This window comes from Zalophus californianus, chromosome X, assembly GCF_009762305.2.
Source record: "Zalophus californianus isolate mZalCal1 chromosome X, mZalCal1.pri.v2, whole genome shotgun sequence".
Taxonomy (NCBI): Eukaryota; Metazoa; Chordata; class Mammalia; order Carnivora; family Otariidae; genus Zalophus; species Zalophus californianus.
In genome coordinates this window covers 66,766,918-66,785,965 of record NC_045612.1, presented here as the reverse complement: position 1 = coordinate 66,785,965, position 19,048 = coordinate 66,766,918, and the positions used below count along the sequence as shown (strand labels likewise).

At 35.4% G+C, this 19,048-nt stretch overlaps 1 protein-coding gene across 8 annotated transcripts in view; it reads right to left on the bottom strand.

Annotated features, from left to right (window-relative positions):
• The window catches only part of ATRX (ATRX chromatin remodeler), a 303,464-nt gene that overhangs the window by 102,321 nt on the left and 182,095 nt on the right, over positions 1–19,048 (bottom strand). For all 8 annotated transcript variants that reach the window (XM_027607480.2, XM_027607484.2, XM_027607481.2 and 5 more), the window contains 3 exons: positions 10,448–10,594; positions 10,113–10,290; positions 1,345–1,482 (listed from right to left, as the gene is read on the bottom strand). In XM_027607480.2, coding sequence (XP_027463281.2) covers positions 1,345–1,482; positions 10,113–10,290; positions 10,448–10,594 — 463 coding nt within the window. The remainder of the gene's footprint in view (positions 1–1,344; positions 1,483–10,112; positions 10,291–10,447; positions 10,595–19,048) is intronic.

Here is a 19,048-nt window from a genome sequence, read left to right as displayed (position 1 = left end):
GACATGAACGTTTAAAAACAACATCTAAGAACATTTTATTCTAATTCACTATTCTCTATAACAGACATGGAGTATAAAACAAGTATTCTATAATTCTAACCATGATTTTATGGTCAGCAAGGGTATCTTGTGAAAAATACACAGATACTGAATTAAAATAATAAAATCAGATAATAAACCACTATATCAAACTTTATATTAACTGATCTAGTTCCAGAATAGAGTTATAAGCTGCCCTATACTACATAGGACCACAATGTGAAACAGCATTTTTTCCACTGTTTCAATATAATTTTATTAGTAGTTATTACATCAAAATTGGTATTTATAGGAGCCAAGGGACTTAGAAAATTCAAAAGAATATGTATTTGGATTTTAACAGTAGGACAGAACATATTCTCATTATAGGACAGTCCTTAAAAAGTCATGAATAATAATGAGAATTAAATGCAGTTCAATCAAGAACTTGAAATGAACTCTACATGCAGTGTCATTGAAAGCAAAGTTCCATGGGAGTATAATTCTATGGATGTGAATTTCATTGGCAAACACCATAGGTTTGCTTTCTTCACTGTATCATAATACTCTTCTAACTAATATTTTATTGTTTTTGCAATGTGAAGTAGCATTTCTACAAATGGAGTAACAGAAAAAGGGGTAACTACAACAGATAAAAATAAAGATAAAATATAGGTTATAGTGAAATAATAACCAGTTTTACAAATAATAAAAAACAGCTAAGTTACTATACACTAAATGAATGGAAATAAAAATAACAAAAAACTATTACATTGGATTATAATAGGAAATGTCAATTTGTTATTTGCTGAATAACTCATGTTCCCTCTTAAGTATCACCACACATATGAAAATGAGAAAAAAATCACAAGTTATCTGGATTCTCATCTGTCCTGTCTCAACAAATTCTATGCTGATATATTCAACACAGCTCTCCTTATCCCATCTTCACATTCCTAAAACATTCACATGTGCCATTTCTTTTCAATTTCCTATAGTACCTCCCCCCAAATTAGATATATTTTGTTAGAATAGCTCCTGAATTTGTAAAGCAATCATTAAGACTTCTGATAATTTTTCTAAATTTCAAATTCTATGTTTATATTTAAACACTCAAAATAGCACACCTGTTGACTGTGGTTTACCATTCATATTTATAAAGCATTCCACTTGAAATGTATGGTATTCTTTCACAGCAGACTAAGATGGACCTACGCAGATCATAGTCAGACACTATATTAGACAGAAGAAAGGCAAATGGCAAAGTGGCAAAAATGTATCTGAGGCAATGCCAACTCTACAGCATAATTGCAGATATTAACTCACACTCAATTAGGTTATTTTGAAGTGGTGTTCCTGTTAAAATAATCCTCCTCCTTGACCGTATAGAATTCATAGCTTTTGAAACAGCAGATGCTTCATTTTTTAGAATATGACCTTCATCACAAACAACAAAGTCAGGGCCTATAAAAATGTTTGGAAAAACAACATTTAATTAGTATATAATAAAATTTAAACTGTAATTACAAATTGAATATGTAATCCATTTAAGCAAATAAGTTAACTCTTTAAAGTGCTGCTCTTGTGGGAAGATAAAACAATATCCTCATAGTAATAGTCGTATTTTGGGCTCCTGGGTGGCTCAGTTGTTAAGCGCCTGCCTTTGGCTCAGGTCATGATCATGGGGTCCTGGGATTGAGCCCCATGCCGGGCTCCCTGCTCGGCAGGTGGCCTGCTTCTCCCTCTCCCACTCCCCCTGCTTGTGTTTCCTCTTTTGCAGTCTGTCAAATAAATACATAAAATCTTTAAAAAAAAAGTCATATTTTATCTGCTGCTGTATTTACTGTAATATGGCCTAACTAGTATTAACTATATCCCAACAGTAGAGTATTAAACTAATACTATAGATGGCACTTAAGATTCTCTCAAGAAACAAAAATAAACAAAAATAAAAATAATCAGAAGAGTAAAAAGATCCCTCCCAACAGATTTAAGGTATTCAAAAAATAAAATCTTTTATAATTGGAAAACAGTATCTAAAGATATATTTCAGCACTAGTGTATTAAGTGAACACAATTGCCTAAGACTACTAGCAATTTATATATACATGAAAAGACAAATTTCAAAAATTACCTTTTAAAGAATACCATATAAATCACAATAGAGGGGCGCCTGGGTGGCTGAGTCAGTTAAGTGTCTGCCTTAGGCTCAGGTCATGATCCCAGGGTCCTGGGATCGAGGAGCCCTGTATCAGGCTCCCTGCTCAGCGGGAAGTCTGCTTCTCCCTCTCCCTCTGCCCCTACCACTCGTGTTCTCTCTCTCTCTCTAATAAATAAAATCTTTAAAAAAAATAAAAAATAAATAAATCACAACAGACTCTGCAGTATCTCCCATTTAACATATTCCAAATAATGAACACTCTTTGCAGGGGGAAAGTTTAACTGAAAGGACAGCTAAATTGTTATATGGCTACAGGGCGGATGGGAAGAACACTTTCCAAGCTATATAAGATCTTACAGCTGAAAGGGACTCTTTCAAAAGAAACATATACACTTTATTAAAATAACATATTATTGTTTTCTAAAGTATGGTTTACATACAATTTGCTTGCTGGTTAATATACATACATACTACTTAAATATTCATTTTAACAATAACAGTTGTCAAATTACTCCCTATCTGTTAGGCAGTAGAGAAAATTTATCTTCTACATGATTTCAAAAATAAATGCTTCAGTATGATTGATCAAATAATGTAATTGTTAATCAGTATTCAGATGGGGCTACACAAATATTAAGACTTTTTAAAATTACTTATATACTTTCTTAACTAAAATCTATACCTAGCTTTGTATTAAAAGACTACATACTGTTTTTTTAAATCCTAAAAATTCTCTGAAGAGAAAAATTGCCTTTTACATGTGACTTAAGTGATTTTCACCACCATATTCACTGTTCATGAGGGTATGGTAAAACAGGTACTCTCATACAATCTTTGTGAGAGTCGAAATTACTATCAGATATCTTGGAAGACAACTTTACAGTACCTATTAAAATGTACAATGTATGCACCCTTTGACCCATATTTCAATTTCTGGGAATTTATCCTAAAGGTATTACTTCCCCAAGTACCCAAAGATACATTAAATAGTCCCTGAAGCATTGCTTGTTTTGGTGGAAAACTGAAAACAACCTAAAAGCTTTTCAAAGGGCATTAATAAAACTATAATGGAATGTTGCAAAACTAAAATTAATGATAGAGATCTCTATGTACTAACCTGGAAATATATGCCAAATACATTATTAAATAAAAAGAAGCAAGTTGCACAATCTATATTATGATACTATTTGTATGTAAACAACCACCTCTGGGGCACCTGGGTGGCTCAGTCAGTTAAGCGTCTGCCTTCGGCTTGGGTCATGATCCTAGGGTCCTGGGATTGAGCCCCACATCGGCCTCCATGGTCAGCAGGGAGCCTGCTTCTCCCTCTCCCTCTGCCTGCCATTCCCCCTGCTTGTATTCTCTGTCAAATAAATAATTAAAATTTTAAAAAAAGCCACCTCAAACAGGGTGATTTTATCTATGTATACATATATGTAGTAAAAGATTAACCATGCCCAAAGAAAGGTTAGGCCTTTGCCCTCAGCACCTGGGAGGTAAACTCTAAACTTGGAATGTCTTGCCTAAGAAGATGGTCTTTGTTTACCTGGATCGCTTGGGACACAAACCACATAGTCTAATGAGGTCATTCATGGGGGCAGTGGGGCCTTTGGGCCATATGGCATCTTCTTGACCTTTGGAGGGACTAAAGACTAAGATCAGTCACATGGGTGGTCAAACATGTCTATGTGACCAAGTCCAAACTCTGAACACCAAGGTTTGTAAAAGTGTACTTGGTCAGCAACACTCCGTATTTACTGTTATGTATCATTGCTGGAAGAAGTAACTGCTGTCTGCATAATTCCACTGACAGATCAGCCTTGGAACTCTCCTGGACCCTGCCCTATGTGCCTTTTCCTGTTGCTGATTTTAATTTGTATCCTTTCACTGTAATAACCCATAACCACGAGTATAACAGCTTTTCTGAGTTGTATTGAGTCCTAGTAAATTACTTAACCTGAGAGTAGTCTTGGGCTTCTAAATACAGCAATATAAAATACATGCTTGAAAAAAAAGCCCACACAATCTGATTAAAAAGTGGAGAGAGGATCTGATTAGAGAATTTTCCAAAGAAGATATGCAAATGGGCAACAGGTACATGAAAAAGACCTCAACATCACTAATCATCAGGAAAATGCAAATCAAAACCACAATGAGGTATCACCTCACACCTGTTAGAATGGCTATTCTCAAAAGAACAAGAGATAACAAGTGCTAGTGAGGATGTGTAGAGAAGGGAACCCTTGTGCACCATTGGTAAGAATGTAAATTGGTGCAGGCACTATGAAGGTTCCTCAAAAATTGAAAAGTAGAACTACCACATGAACCACCATTTCTACTTCTGGGTATATATCCAACAAAATCATTATCTCAAAGAAGTATCTGAACTACCATGCTCACTGCAGCATTATTTGTGAGAGCCAAGACAGGGAAACAACCTAAGTCCACTGACAGATGAATGGATAAAGAAAATGTAGGGTATGTATCTATATACAATGGTTTATTATTCAGCCATAAAAAAGGAAATGCTGCCATTTGTGACAACATGAATGAAACTTGAGGGCATTATGTCAAGTGAAATAAATCAGACCAAAAAGGGCAATAACTCTATGATCTCACTTACATGGAATCTAAAAACAAAACAAAACAAAACAAACTCAAAGATACAGAAAATAAATTGGTAGTTACCAGAGGCAGGTGATAGGAATGAGTGAAATGGGTAAAGATGGTCAAAAGTTATAAACTTCCAATTACAAGATAAATAGGTCCTGAGAATGTAATATACAGCATGCTAGTCATAAATAACAATACTGTATTATATACTTAAAGGTTGCTGGGAGAGTAATTAAAAGTTCTCATCACAAGAAAAAAATTATAACTATGTGGTTGATGGGATGTTAACTAGACTCATTATGGTGATCATTTTGCAATATATACATATATTGAATCATTATGTTGTATACCTGAAACTACTATAAGGCTATAGGTCAATTATATCAAAAAGTACATGCTTGTTTGCATAAACACAAAAAAATTCTGGAAAGATATACAGGAAACAACAGTGAAACGGGAGGAAGGGAACTTTTACTTTTTAATATACACCTTTTCCTTCTGTTTATATTTTGCTCAAGAACATGTACTGCTTGTATAATTTAACTTAAAAAGAACTATTTATTAGTGTGACAATGAAAGGAAAGGGGACCCTATCCTTAGTAAAGATATCTGAGGGAATAAAAGTAGGAAGAAAGAATAAAAGTAGGGGTGCCTGGGTGGCTCAGATGGTTAAGCGTCTGCCTTCAGCTCAGGTCATGATCCCGGGGTCCTGGGATCGAGTCCCGCATCGGGCTCCCCGCTCCTTGGGAGCCTGCTTCTCCCTCTGCCTCTCTCTCTCTCTCTCTGTCTCTCATTAATAAGTAAATAAAATCTTTAAAAAAAAAAGAATAAAAGTAAATATATTCATGAATAATCCTGAGTCAACAAAAAAGCTAAAAGATGTTACTCATATTCTATTTACTAAGATAGGAATGTATATAACATTCTAACATTAAAAAGTTTTAAAATCTTTAATGTTTAAAAGAAATAAGTTTTAATAATCTTGGAAATGTATTTTCTGGAAAACCTCATTCCAATGAGGTGGTAGGATTTGAAAATAGCTACTGTAGAAATCATTCTAGACAAAGTACAGGGAGAATGTAGTCATGAGGCTCTGGAGAGTGGAAGAAAAGGGATTTAGCAAGAGGCTTAGACAAAAGTTCTCCTGTTCAAAAATAAAGCCTGACTGAAATAGTTCAATACACCATGGAAATTTGTCATTATTTTATATAATTACATAGGTCTATTTTATTAAATCAAACAGTACCTTAAATTAATATTCTGTGTGTGCATAAAGGATTGAAGCACTGGCAACATGCTACAACACAATAAAGCTTGAAAGCCTTACCCTAAGTGAAGAAAAAGTTAGATATTATATGATTTCACTTTTACAAAATGTCCAGAAATATTTTTATGAAATGTCCAGAAAAGGCAAATCCACTGAGACAAAAAGTACATTGGTAGTTTCCCGGGGATAGGGCATTCGGGAATGACTGCTAATGAGTACAGAATTTCTGAGGTGATGAAAACGCTGTGGAGTTCAAGGGAATAGTTGTGATAGTTACATAACATTGTGAATACATTAAATGCCACTGAATTGTAAACTTTAAAATGGTTAAATGGATTTTATGTTATGTGTATTTTTACCGCAATAAACTCTAGTCATTAAATTAAAATGTGGGATAATGCAGATTAATATTCAAGCTACCACAATGAATAAATGTTTAGGATGACTTAAAGTAAGTAACTGTGCTATGAATTAAAAAAGGCAAGTAATGAGGTTATAAAGATTATTCGTTTGTCAAAGCCCAATAAACTCCATATTACAAAGAATAAACTTTAATGTATCTAAATAATAAAACAAAGGAACTGACCTAAGTGACTTTAGAAAATATTTTAATTATAAATTATAAAGCCATAGACAAAAACAATCATATAAACACTGTACTATAGTTGGTAAACTTGTTTCTCACAGAGGTACAGGTTAACAATTCTGAAATTACTTTGCATGTATAATGAGTCTGGACAAATAAATAAATAAATGGATGGTGGATAGCTGGAGCCAGGATTCTCATAGTTGGAAAAGTAAGTAACAGATTAACAAAGAAGGTGAAAATGAACACTATGATACTGGATTAGACTCGAAGACACCATTATGAAATCAAGTTTATCTCTATGCACTCACACAAAGGGATAGATTTGTGCGCAGATGGGCGCCTGGGTGGCTCAGTTGGTTAAGCGACTTGCCTTCAGTTCAGGTCATGATCCTGGAGTCCCAGGATCAAGTCCCACATCGGGCTCCCCACTCAGCGGGGAGTCTGCTTCTCCCTCTGACCTTCCCCCCTCTCGTGCTCTCTTATCTCATTATCTCTCTCAAATAAATAAATAAAATCTTAAAAAAAAAGATTTGTGTGCAAATGCAGATTTGTACACATATCACCTGCTGAGAGGACCTAGAAGCAAAGATACTCCAATAGCAACAAACATTCCCAAGCACCCAGATCTTGGTTTGTAAACACCATTTTTCAATAAAAGGCACCATGGCACACTACTGAAATGGTTAATTCTGGGGCAGAAGGCAGAGACAATATAACATAAGCCCAGAGTACCTTATAGTACCAGAAAGTAATGAAGTGCTTAAAACAACAACAACAGAAGTATGACATATCAAAGGGATACAGGAACCAATCTACAAACCTGAAAGAGCTCTCAATGGCCAAACTGGAACAATTTGAACAACAAAATAAATAACATAGCATTAATTTATAATCTAACATATAAACTAATAATAGTCTGTACTGATATAAATCAATGATTGATTATATAAGTAAGTAGAAAGGACAAATCTTTCTTAAAGAAAAACTCCAAATTTTATGTGCAGATAATGGCCACTAAGGGAGACAGAGCTTAATTTCTGCCTTCCCCCAACTTGGGTAAGCTAGATTTTGTGACTGACTTCCAAAGAACAGAGTAGAAACAAGCGAAAATAGTAGATCCAGTAATGTCATGTAGATCTAATGTACCCTGGATATGATGTGATGAGAAAGGTATTTCACCTCTGGCAAATTTTTTAAAAAACCTATAACCCCAGTCTAATTACAAGAAGAACAAACACACACTAGTGAACACTCTATAGACTACTTGCACAACATTCAAGACTGACAAGATAATGAAAAATAAAGACTGAGAAGTTGTCATAGACCAGACAAGACTGTGGAGACATGACAATTAAATGCAGTGTAATACACCCTAGATCAGATCCTGGAACAGAATGTGGACATGAAAAATGGTGAAATTCAAATATAGTTTGGAGTTTAGTTAACATATGCCAACAATGTATCAATTTCTTAGTTTTGACAAATCTACCATGACAATGTAAAATGTTAACAGTGGGAAATCTGGGCACATGGAATATGGGAGTTTGTTTATTGTTGTTTTCTGTTTTTTGGTTTTACTACCCTTTCACATTTTCTGTAAAAAAATTGTTCCAAAGTAAAACATTTTTAAAATGTCACTAAATGATTTACATGAAAATAACAAATGTTATTCTTCATGTCAAGCTTTAATTTTTTAAAAATTTATTTCCTCATGAACAAATCACAATGTTAAGCATCTGAAACTGTTGTTTTACCTATTCCAAAGCAATCTTCTTAAAAATCTGTTGCAATACTATTCACCAGCTTAAAGTTCTCTGACAATAAAACCACAGAACTTTCAGACAAATACTTGATAAACTTATTGAGCCTTAGATTTACAATGGCAATGTTACTTTGGTACACGTTAATTAAACCATTATCTTAAAAAAGAGGCAAAACAGTACAAACATTCAGTTATAAGATGAATAAGGTCTGAGAATCTAATTTATAACATAAGTATAGCTGATAACACTGTACTGTGTAATTAAAATTTGCTAAAAGAGTAAAACTTAAATGCTCTCACCAAAAAAAATGGGGATAGTAAATATGTGAGGTCATAGATGTGTAACTCAAAGGGGTGAATCCTTCTGTTAGGCTTGGCCTAAGCAACAGGAGGATGGAACCAGATGTCCTGATAGAGAGCCCCCAACTGAGGACCACCCAGGGACCACCCCATTCCACCCATCTAGCAGTCAGTTTGCAGTTACAACATCCCGACAGAGTTAGAGTTAAGTTTGTTGTGCTTGTTGCACTTGTGCAGAAAGCAGTCACTTGTCCTTATTTGACCGATGTCTCTAAAATAGAAATAATGTTGTGGTTTCCTACCCCATTAAGGCATTTCAAATATATTTTGGGAAAGGACATGGATAGTTGGCTAATCATTATATAATCCAGGCCTGTCACTCAAATGTTTTGACCCTAGGACCCACCCAAAAGAAAAAACTGATATAAGCCCACACCCAGGAGTTTTCTGGGTCTTTGTCTCTTTTGAGTAGGCGACCCCCGCTTTGGTATACTTTAATAAAACTTTGCTCTGCTTTTCTTTCATTTTACTCTCCTGTAATTCTTTAATGTGGGCAGTGAAAATAACTGAGGCTCCTTTCCTTTTCATTCTCTCAGTAACACTTCCAAAAATGTATACATTTATCAAAATCATACATTGTACACTTTAAATATTTTACAACTCTGTCCATTATATCTGAATAAACCTGAAAATAAATAAAATTTAATAAAAAAGAGGCAAATTGATGGATTCTAAAGAATAATGTTATTTTGACAGTGAAAATTAGACTTTCTTAACACACATCTAAAGCCTCAATAAGTGCTTCAAAGTAACTAGATTAAATAAGATAAAGTTTAAAAAAATACAAATAATTAAAAATTAATTAGTTTTGTGAATAATACAACTTGCTGCTTTTCCAAGTGCCAAATAAGAATTAAATATTTGGATCTTGCATTATGAGAATTACTGTCATAAGGCTAGACAGTATTGTAAATATTAACCTTCCATAGTGATGACACTTTAAAACACGGGAAAAAAAACATGTAGCAATTCTTCTAATGACATAAAATTAGGAAAGAAATTTAACTGTTTCCAGAGTATGGAGAGAGGTCTTGTTACCATCTAATATTCAGACAGTTGGAAGAAACTACAATTGTGACTTAGGCACCTGATGCATTTTTAGTTGTTTACAAGATCTCCCTAAAAACCTCAAACACTTCCAGACTCAGCAACTGAATTCTGAAAAGTTGGCAACATTAAGGCTTTTACCTTAATAAACTTGTACTAAGAAACAGAAAGAAGGAAAAAACCAGAAGGACAAATGAAACAAAAACCAGATACTTAGTATTTGCTTGTTAAACAGAACATCAGCATATTTTTTATTCAACTTGCTTATTTATCTCAGTGCCTGTTAATATATTACCTGGATCAACCAAAGCTTTGTTAAAGATTTCCTTAAGTTTCCTACTCTTCACATTCCTTCCTTGAGCAAGATTTCTGTACATCTCATAGCCTATGATCATAACACCACCATCTTCTTGCCACCTCTGCAGCATGTAGCTTCTCTCCTGAGGACGTTTCACAGTTGCTAATTCAGAGACCTTTTGTGGGAAAATAAAGATTCTTAAAGGTAGCTATTAGGAATGTAGGAATACTGCATATTCCCATGGAAATATGCATAATTGCTAATTAAAAATCTTTTACTATATGAATTTCATGTAGTTATTTTAATAAAAGAAAATATTTAAATTATAATACCTCAAGCTTCTCATCATCTTTTAATCCCTCCTGCCACTTCTCAAATTCATTCATCCAATTCAAAGCGGTATTAAGAGGACAAACCACTAAAGCTGTGCTGAAATCCAATTTGTCACACAAAAGAACCGTATGAAGAAAACTTACCACCTACAAGAAAACAAATTAAGTTACCATCTTCAACTAAAATACCGGCAAGAAAGTTAAAATAAAACAATCTTACAATTTACTAGTTTTGTTTTCTTTTACCTTTAAACAATAAAGCAACCAACCAAAGGTCACAATTTCCATACCAGGCAAAGTACGGGGAAAGAGATATAATATATAAAAAGACAGAGTTTGATTACATGATGTATAAGGTTCTTCTAACTCTAAAGCTCCATGATCCTATGATCAATAATAATAATATGAATATAAGAAATAACCATACCAAAACTATGACTAAGTCCCTAGTCTCTGCCCAATGTGCCTCCCCACAAACTCAGAAACTGCCATTGCCAATTTAGAAGAGAACGGTGTTATACAGTACTTTTCCATTCTAAAGTGTTCTGAATTGATATCTTGGGAAGATGAAGGTGGAGTACGAGGACCCTAGGCTCGCCTCATCCCACAATTAAAATAACTATCAAATCATCATAAATATCCCAGAAATTAACTTAAAGAAACTGGCAGAACAAACTCCACAAGTGAAGGTAGAGAAGAGGCCACGTCAAAGAAGGTAGAAAGTACAGAGATGTGGTTTGGGACAGAAACGGTTCAAGGCCACTGTGGTGGGGAGGGAGATGTGGTCGTGGAGAAGGACAAAAGACAGCCTACCACACAGGGGAGCACAGAGGGAAAATGAATCCCCAAAGCAACTGGCTTGGAATGTGAAGAGGCTGAATTTGGTGAGTTCTTGAAACCAGTGGGGCTTGAAGTCCAGAGTTTTAAAGGTCAGCAGGCATGACTGAGATACAGCCCAGAGGACAATGTGCTGCTCTTGGAGAGAAGGCAAACAGTGCACGGACATACAGCATGGCAGCAAAATGAAGAGTACCTGGGGCACACAGTGGGGAGGGTATTCATTCATCTCAGACCACATCCCAGGGAAACAGCATTCACAAAGAGACCCCTACAGGAACAAAGAAACCTGGCAACATCATCTTCCCAACCCTCCCCTCAGCATAAGCACAAGGTCACCTGTGGGAAGCAGAAGAGCACTGACACTTGTTACCTAACTTGCTTAGACTAAGCCCAACTGCCAGCATTCCAGCAGAAGCACCCCTCTGAGTCATGCTTTGCTTAGTCCCAGGGCAGAAGGCCCTCTCCCCCAGAAGACCAACCCAAATCCCTGTTCACACCGTGTCTCCCGACCTGGGAGTTTTCAGGATCTCAGTTCAGCAGCAGTTGCAACACTTCTCATTTCACAAGCAGACCTCAGCACGCCTAGTTAAAAGATGCCACATTCCTGCAAAAAATCAAACACTGCCCACAACAGGCAAAGAAAGTCTCTGCAGACGGCGGCTGTGAAGGATAAAGCGGCCAGAACAAAACAACAAAGCACATGCAGCACCCATTGGAGACACTCCCACAAACACCAGACCCTAGGGAACAGAGGACACTATATGGCACATCACTACAAGACCTTTTCTTCATAAGGCCTATCCTCTAAATAGGAGACTGAACTCACTTTTCTAACATACAGAAACACATACACAGACATAGAAAAAATGACAAGACAGAGAAATTTATCCCAAATGAAAGAACACAACAAGGCCATAGGCACAGATCGAAGTGAAACAGATATAAGTAATATGCCTGATAAATAATTTAAAGGAATGATCATAAGGATACTTACTGGACTTGTGAAAAGAGAGGAAGACATGAGTGAGACCCTTAACAGAGAGATAAGAAATAACATAGAGATAAAAGGTTCAATGAACGAAATGAGGGGTGCCTTGGTGGATCAGTCAGTTAAGTGAATCTGCCTTCACCTCAAGTCATGATCCTGGGGTCCTGGAATGGAGCCCCGTGCTGAGCTCCTTGATCAGTGGGGAGCTGTCTTCTCCCTCCACCCCCCCATGCTGTCTATCCTGCTCACTCTCAAATAAATAAATAAAATCTAAAAAAGGAGGGATGGGGCTCAATAAATAAAATGAAAAACAGGTTGGATGGAATGAACAGCAGGCTGGAAGAAGTGCAGAAATGAATTAATGACCTAGAAGACAGAGTAATGTAAAGTAATGAAGCAAAACAAAAGAGAGAAAAAAAAATATTATGCAAAATGAGAAGAGACATAGGGAAATGACTCCATCAAACACAGTAACATTTTGTATTACAGGAATCCCAGAGGAAGATGACAGAGGGATGCCTGGGTGGCTCAGTTGTTCAGTGTCTGCCTTCAGCTCGGGTCATGATCCCAGCATCCTGGGATCGAGCCCTGCATCAGGCTCCCTGCTCCACAGGAAGCCTTCTTCTCCCTCTCCCACTCCCCCTGCTTGTGTTCCCTCTCTTGCTGTCAAATAAATAAAGAAAATCTTTAAAAAAAAAAAAAAGATGACAGAGAAAAGAGGGCAGAAAATTTATTTGAAAAAATAATAGCTGAAAACTTCCCTAATTTGGGAAAGGAAGCAGATATCCACACGCAGGAAGCACAGAGAACTCCCAACAAAGTCAACAAAAGCAGACACATACCAAGACATACTGTAATTAAATTGACAAAATATAGTGAAAAAAAATTTTAAAGCACTAAGGCAAAAGAAGAAAGTAACATAAAACCCATAAGGCTACCAGCAGCCTTTAAAGCTGAAACTTTGTAGGCAAGGAGAAAGTGGCATGATATATTCAAAGTGCTGAATGGGAAAAATCTGTGACCAAGAATACTCTATCCAGAAAGATCATAATTCAAAATAGAAGGAGAAATAAAGAGTTTACCATACATAGAAAAACTAAAGTAGCAAGAAATATTAAAAGAGACTCTTTCAGTTGAAAGGAGAGACCAAAAGGATTAAAAATAAATGTTTCTGTAAAAAATCAATAAAGGAACAAATAAAAGGATGTAAAATATGACACCAGATACTGAAAATATGTGGAAGAGAGGAGTAAAGAATGGGCTCGAACTTAAACAACCATCAATTTAATACAGACTGCTATATGCAGAAGTTATATAAAACCCTAATGGTAACCATATATCAAAAACCACTAATAAACATGCAAAGAATAAAGAGAAAGAAATCCAAATATATCACTAAAGAAAATCAGCAAAACATGGAAGAGAAAAAGACAAGAAAGAATCAAAGAAAATCTTCAGAAACAACCACAAAATGAATAATAAAATGACACTAAATATATAACTATCAATAATTACTTTGAATGTAACTGGACTAAGTGCTCCCAAAAAAGACATAGGGTGACAGAATGGATTAAAAAAAAACAAAAAGACCCATCCATATGCTACCTATAACAAACTCATCTGAGACCTAAACGAACCTGATGATTAAAAGTGAAGGGATGGAGAAAACATGTATCACCCAAATGGATGTCAAAAAAACAAAAAAGCCAGAATAGCAATACCTATATCAGACAAAATATACTTTAAAACAAAGATGGAACAAGGGACAAAGTAGGACACTATATAATCATAAAGGGAAAAATTTAAAAAAGAAGATATAACAACCGTGAATATTTATACACTCAACATGGGAGCACCTAAATACCTAAAACAATAAATAACAAACATAAAGAAATTGATAATAATACAATAATAGTGGGGATGGGGTGTCTGGGTGGCTCAGGCGGTTAAGCGTCTACCTTTGGCTCAGGTTATGATCTCAGGGTCCTGGGATCAAGCTCTACATCGGGCTCCCTGCTCAACGGGGAACCTCCTTCTCCCTCTCACTCTACTGCTCCCCCTGCTTGTGCTTTCTCTCAATAAATATCTTAAAAAAAAAAGAAAAAAATAACAGCGGAGATATTAACACCCCACTTACATCAATGGACAGATCATCTAAACAGAAAACCAACAAGGAAACATTGCCTCTGAATGACACATTGAAACAGATGAATTTAACAGATCCATGCAGAACATTCCATCGTGAAACAGCAGAATACACATTCTTCTCAAGAGCACAAAACATTCTCCAGAATATGACATATTAGCCATAAAACAAGCCTCAACAAACTCAAGAAAACAGAATTCATACCATAAATCTTTTCTGACCAAAATGCTATTAAACTAGAAGTCAACCACAAGAAAAATCTAGAAAATAACAAATACTTGGAAATTACATAACATACTATTAAACAATTAATGGGTCAATGAGAAAATAAAAGAAATAAAAAACTACGTGAAAAACAAATGAAAATGAAAACACAATGACCAAAAACCCCTGAGATGGAGCAAAACAGAAGCAGGAAGAATCTGAAATAAATAACCCATCCTTACACCTAAAGAAGCTAGAAAAAGAGCAACAAACAAAACTAAAATAAGCAGAAGGAAGGTGATAATAAAAATTACAGCAGAAATAAATGATTTAGAAAATAAAAAAGACAATAGAGAAGATCAATGAAACAAGGAGCTGGTTCCTTAAAAAAAAGCAAGAAAATATATAAACCTCTACCTAGACTGAGAAATAAAAAAAGAGAAAGTACTCAAGTAAATAAAATTATAAATTAGAGAGGAGAAATAACAAATGACATTATAAAAATACAATTATAAGAGAATATTATGAAAAACTACATACTAAAAAAAAATGGACAACCTAGAATGAATGCCTAGAAAAATATAAACTGCCAAAACTGAAAAAGGAAGATATAGAAAATTCAATCACAACCATAACCAGCAAAGAAATTGAATGAGTAATCAAAAAAACCCTAACAAACTAAAGAGCAGGAAAAAAGGACTTCATAGGTGAATTCTACCAAACATATAAAGAAGAGTTAATACCTATTCTTCTTGAACTACTAAAAAATACAGAAAAGGAATAAAAACTTCCAAATTCAGTCTATGAGGCCAGCATTACCCTGATTCCAAAAACAAAGAAATCACTAAAAAGGAGAACTACAGGCTAATATCCCTGGTAAACACTGATGTAAAAATGCTCAACAAAATGCTACCGAACCAAATCCAACAACGCATTTCAAAAATCATACACCATGATTAACTGCAATTTATTCCTGGGCTGCAAGGGTCAGTCAATACTGGCAAATCAATCAATGTCATACACCACAACAATAAAAGAAAGGATAAATACCATATAATCATTTCAACAGAAGCAGAAAAAAGATTTGACAAACTACAACATTCACTCATGATAAAAAGCTCAACAAAGTAGATTTAGAAGAACCATACCTGAACATATGAAAGACTCCACCAAAAAACTGCTAGAACTGATAAACTCAGGGAAGTCACAGGACACAAAATCAACAAACAGAAATCTGTTGCATTTCTACACACCAATAATGAAGAGGCAGAAACAGAAATTAAGAAAACAATACCATTTACAATTGCACCAAAAATATTAAGATACCTAGGAATAAACTTAGCCAAAGAGGTGAAAGACCTGTACTCTGAAAAGTAAAAATACTGATGAAAGAAATTGAAGATGAAGAAATGTAAAGACATTCCATGTTCATGGATTGGAAGAACAAATATTGTTAAAATGTCTATACTACCCAAAGCAACCTACACATTTAACACAATCCCTATCAAAATACCACCAGCATTTTTCACAAAGCTAGAACAAACAATCCTAAAATCTGTATGGACCACAAGGATCCCCAATAGCCAAAGTAATCTTTTCTGAAACAAGAAAAGCAAAACATAAGTGCACCTGGGTGGCTCAGTCAGTTTGAGCACCAGACTCTTGGTTTCAGCTTGGGTCATGATCTCAAGGTCTTGGGATAGAGCCCCGCGACAGGCTCCACACTCAACAGGGAGTCTGCTTGGGATTCTCTCCCCACCTTTCCCTATACCCCTCCCCCGGCTCATGCACACTCTTACTCTTTCTAAAATAAATAAATAAACATTAAAAAAAAGAAAAGTATTATAATTCCAGACATGAAGGTTATATTATAAAGCTGTAGTAATCAAAATAGTATGGTACTGTCACAAAAATACACACATAAAGCAACTGAACAGAAGAGAAAACCCAGAAATAAACCCACAATTATATGGTGAATTAATCTGTGACAAACCAGGAAAGACTATCGAATGAGAAAAACACAGTCTCTTTAAGAAATGGTGTTGAGAAAACTGAACAGTGACATGCAAAAGAAAGAAACTGGACCACTTTCCTACACCACACAAAAAGATAAATTCAAAATGGATGAAAGCTAAATGTGAAACCTAAACCCATAAAAATATTCGAAGAGAGCACAAGCAGTAGGTTTTCTGACATCGGCTGTAGGAACATGTTAAGAGATATGGCTCTGAGGCAAGGGAAACAAAAGCAAAAATAAACTTGGGCTTCAACAAAATGGAAAGCTTCTGCAGAGCAAAGGAAACAATCAACCAAACTAAAAGGTAACCTTCAGAATCAGAGAAGGTATTTGCAAAGGACGTATCTGATAAAGGGTTATATATCCAAAATATATAAAGAACCTTTAAAACTCAACACCAAAAAAAAATAATAATCCAGTTGAAAAATGTACACAAGACATGAACAGACATTTTTCCAAAGAAGATAAACAGACGGCCAACAGACACAGAAAAGATGAACATCACTCATCAACAAGGAAATGCAATCAAAACAACAATGAAATATAACCTTACCCCTGTCAGAATGGCTAAAGTCAAAAACACAAGACAAAGAAGTGTTGACAAAAATGTGGAAAAAAAAGGAACCATCTTGCACTGTTGGTGGGAAAAGAGAATGGAGATTCCTCAAAAAGTTAAAAATAGAACTGCCCTACAATCCAGCAACCACACTACTGGGTATTTACCCAAAGAATAGAAAAACACGAATTCAGAAGCATACATGTACCTCTATGTTTAAAAAAGCATGATTTACAATAGCCAAATATGGAAGCTGCCCAAGTGTCCATCCATAGATGAATGGATAAAGATGTGAGATACACACACACACACACACAGAGGAATATTATTTAGCCATAAGTAAGAATGAAATCTTCCGATTTGCTACAACCTGGACGGAGCTAGAGAGCAAAATGCTAACTGTAATAAGTCAGTCAGAGTAACAAAAATATCATGGGATTTAACTCATATGTGAAATTTAAGAAACAAAAAAAATGAACAAAGGAAAAAAAAAGAGAGAGAGACAAATCAAGAAACAGATCCTTAATTATAGAGAACAAACTGATGGTAACCAGAGAGGAGGGTGGTAAGAGGGTAGAATAAATAGATGATGGGGAATAAGGGGTGCATTTGTCATAATGAGCCCTGGCTGATGTATGGAATTAGTGAATAACTATATTGTATACCTGAAACTAACATAACACTGTACATTAACTGAATGGAATTAAAAACCTAAAAGCCAATGCAGGGGTGGTTCAATACCCACAAATCCATCAATGTGATATGCCACATTGATAAAAGAAAGCATAAGAACCTCTCAACAGATTCAGAAAAGGCATGGCAAAATACAGCATCCTTTCTTAATAAAAATCCTCAAGAAAGTAGGGATAGACTGGAACCTACCTCAACATCATAAAGGCCATACATGAAAGACTCACAGCTAATATCATACTCAATGGGGAAAAACTGAAGAGTTTCCCCCTAAAGATAGGAACGTAACAGGGATTCCACTCTCACCACTATTGTTCAACATAGTACTGGAAGTGCTACCTCAGCAATCAGACAACAAAAAGAAATAAAAGGCATCCAAATCAGCAAGGAAGAAGGAAAACTTTCAGTCTTTGCAGACAACACAATACTCTGTAGAAAACCTGAAAGACTCCAACAAAAAATTGATAGAACTGATACACAAATTCAGCAGCGTCAGTATATAAAATCAATTTACAGAACGCTGCTGCATGTCTATACACCAATAATTAAGCAGCAAAAAGAGAAATCAAGGAACTGATCCCATTTACAAATGCACCAAAAAACATAAGACATCTAGGAATAGCCTAACCTCTTCTAAGAGCTTTGCACTCTGAAAACTACAGAACACTTATGAAAGAAATTGAAGAGGACACAAAGAAATGGAAAAACATTCCATTCTCATGGATAGGAAGAACAAATGTTGTTGAAATGTCTATACTACCAAAAGCAATCTACACATTTAATGCAATCCCTATCAAATTACCATTAGCATTTTTCACAGAGCTAGAACAAACAATCCTAAAATGTGTATGGAACCACAAGAGACCCCAAATAGCCAAAGCAATCTTGAAAAGGAAAAGCAAAGCTGGAGGCATCATGATTTCAGACTTCAGGCTGTATTACAAAGCTGTAATCATCAAGACAGTATGGTACTGGCCCAAAAACAGACACATAAAGGAATGGAACAGAAGAGAAAACCCAGAAATGGACCCACAACTATATGGTCAACTAATCTTTGACAAAGCAAAAAGGAATATCCAATGGAAAAAAGACAGTCCCTTCAACAAATGGTGCCGGGAAAAATGGACAGCAACATGCAAAAGAATGAAACTGGACCACTT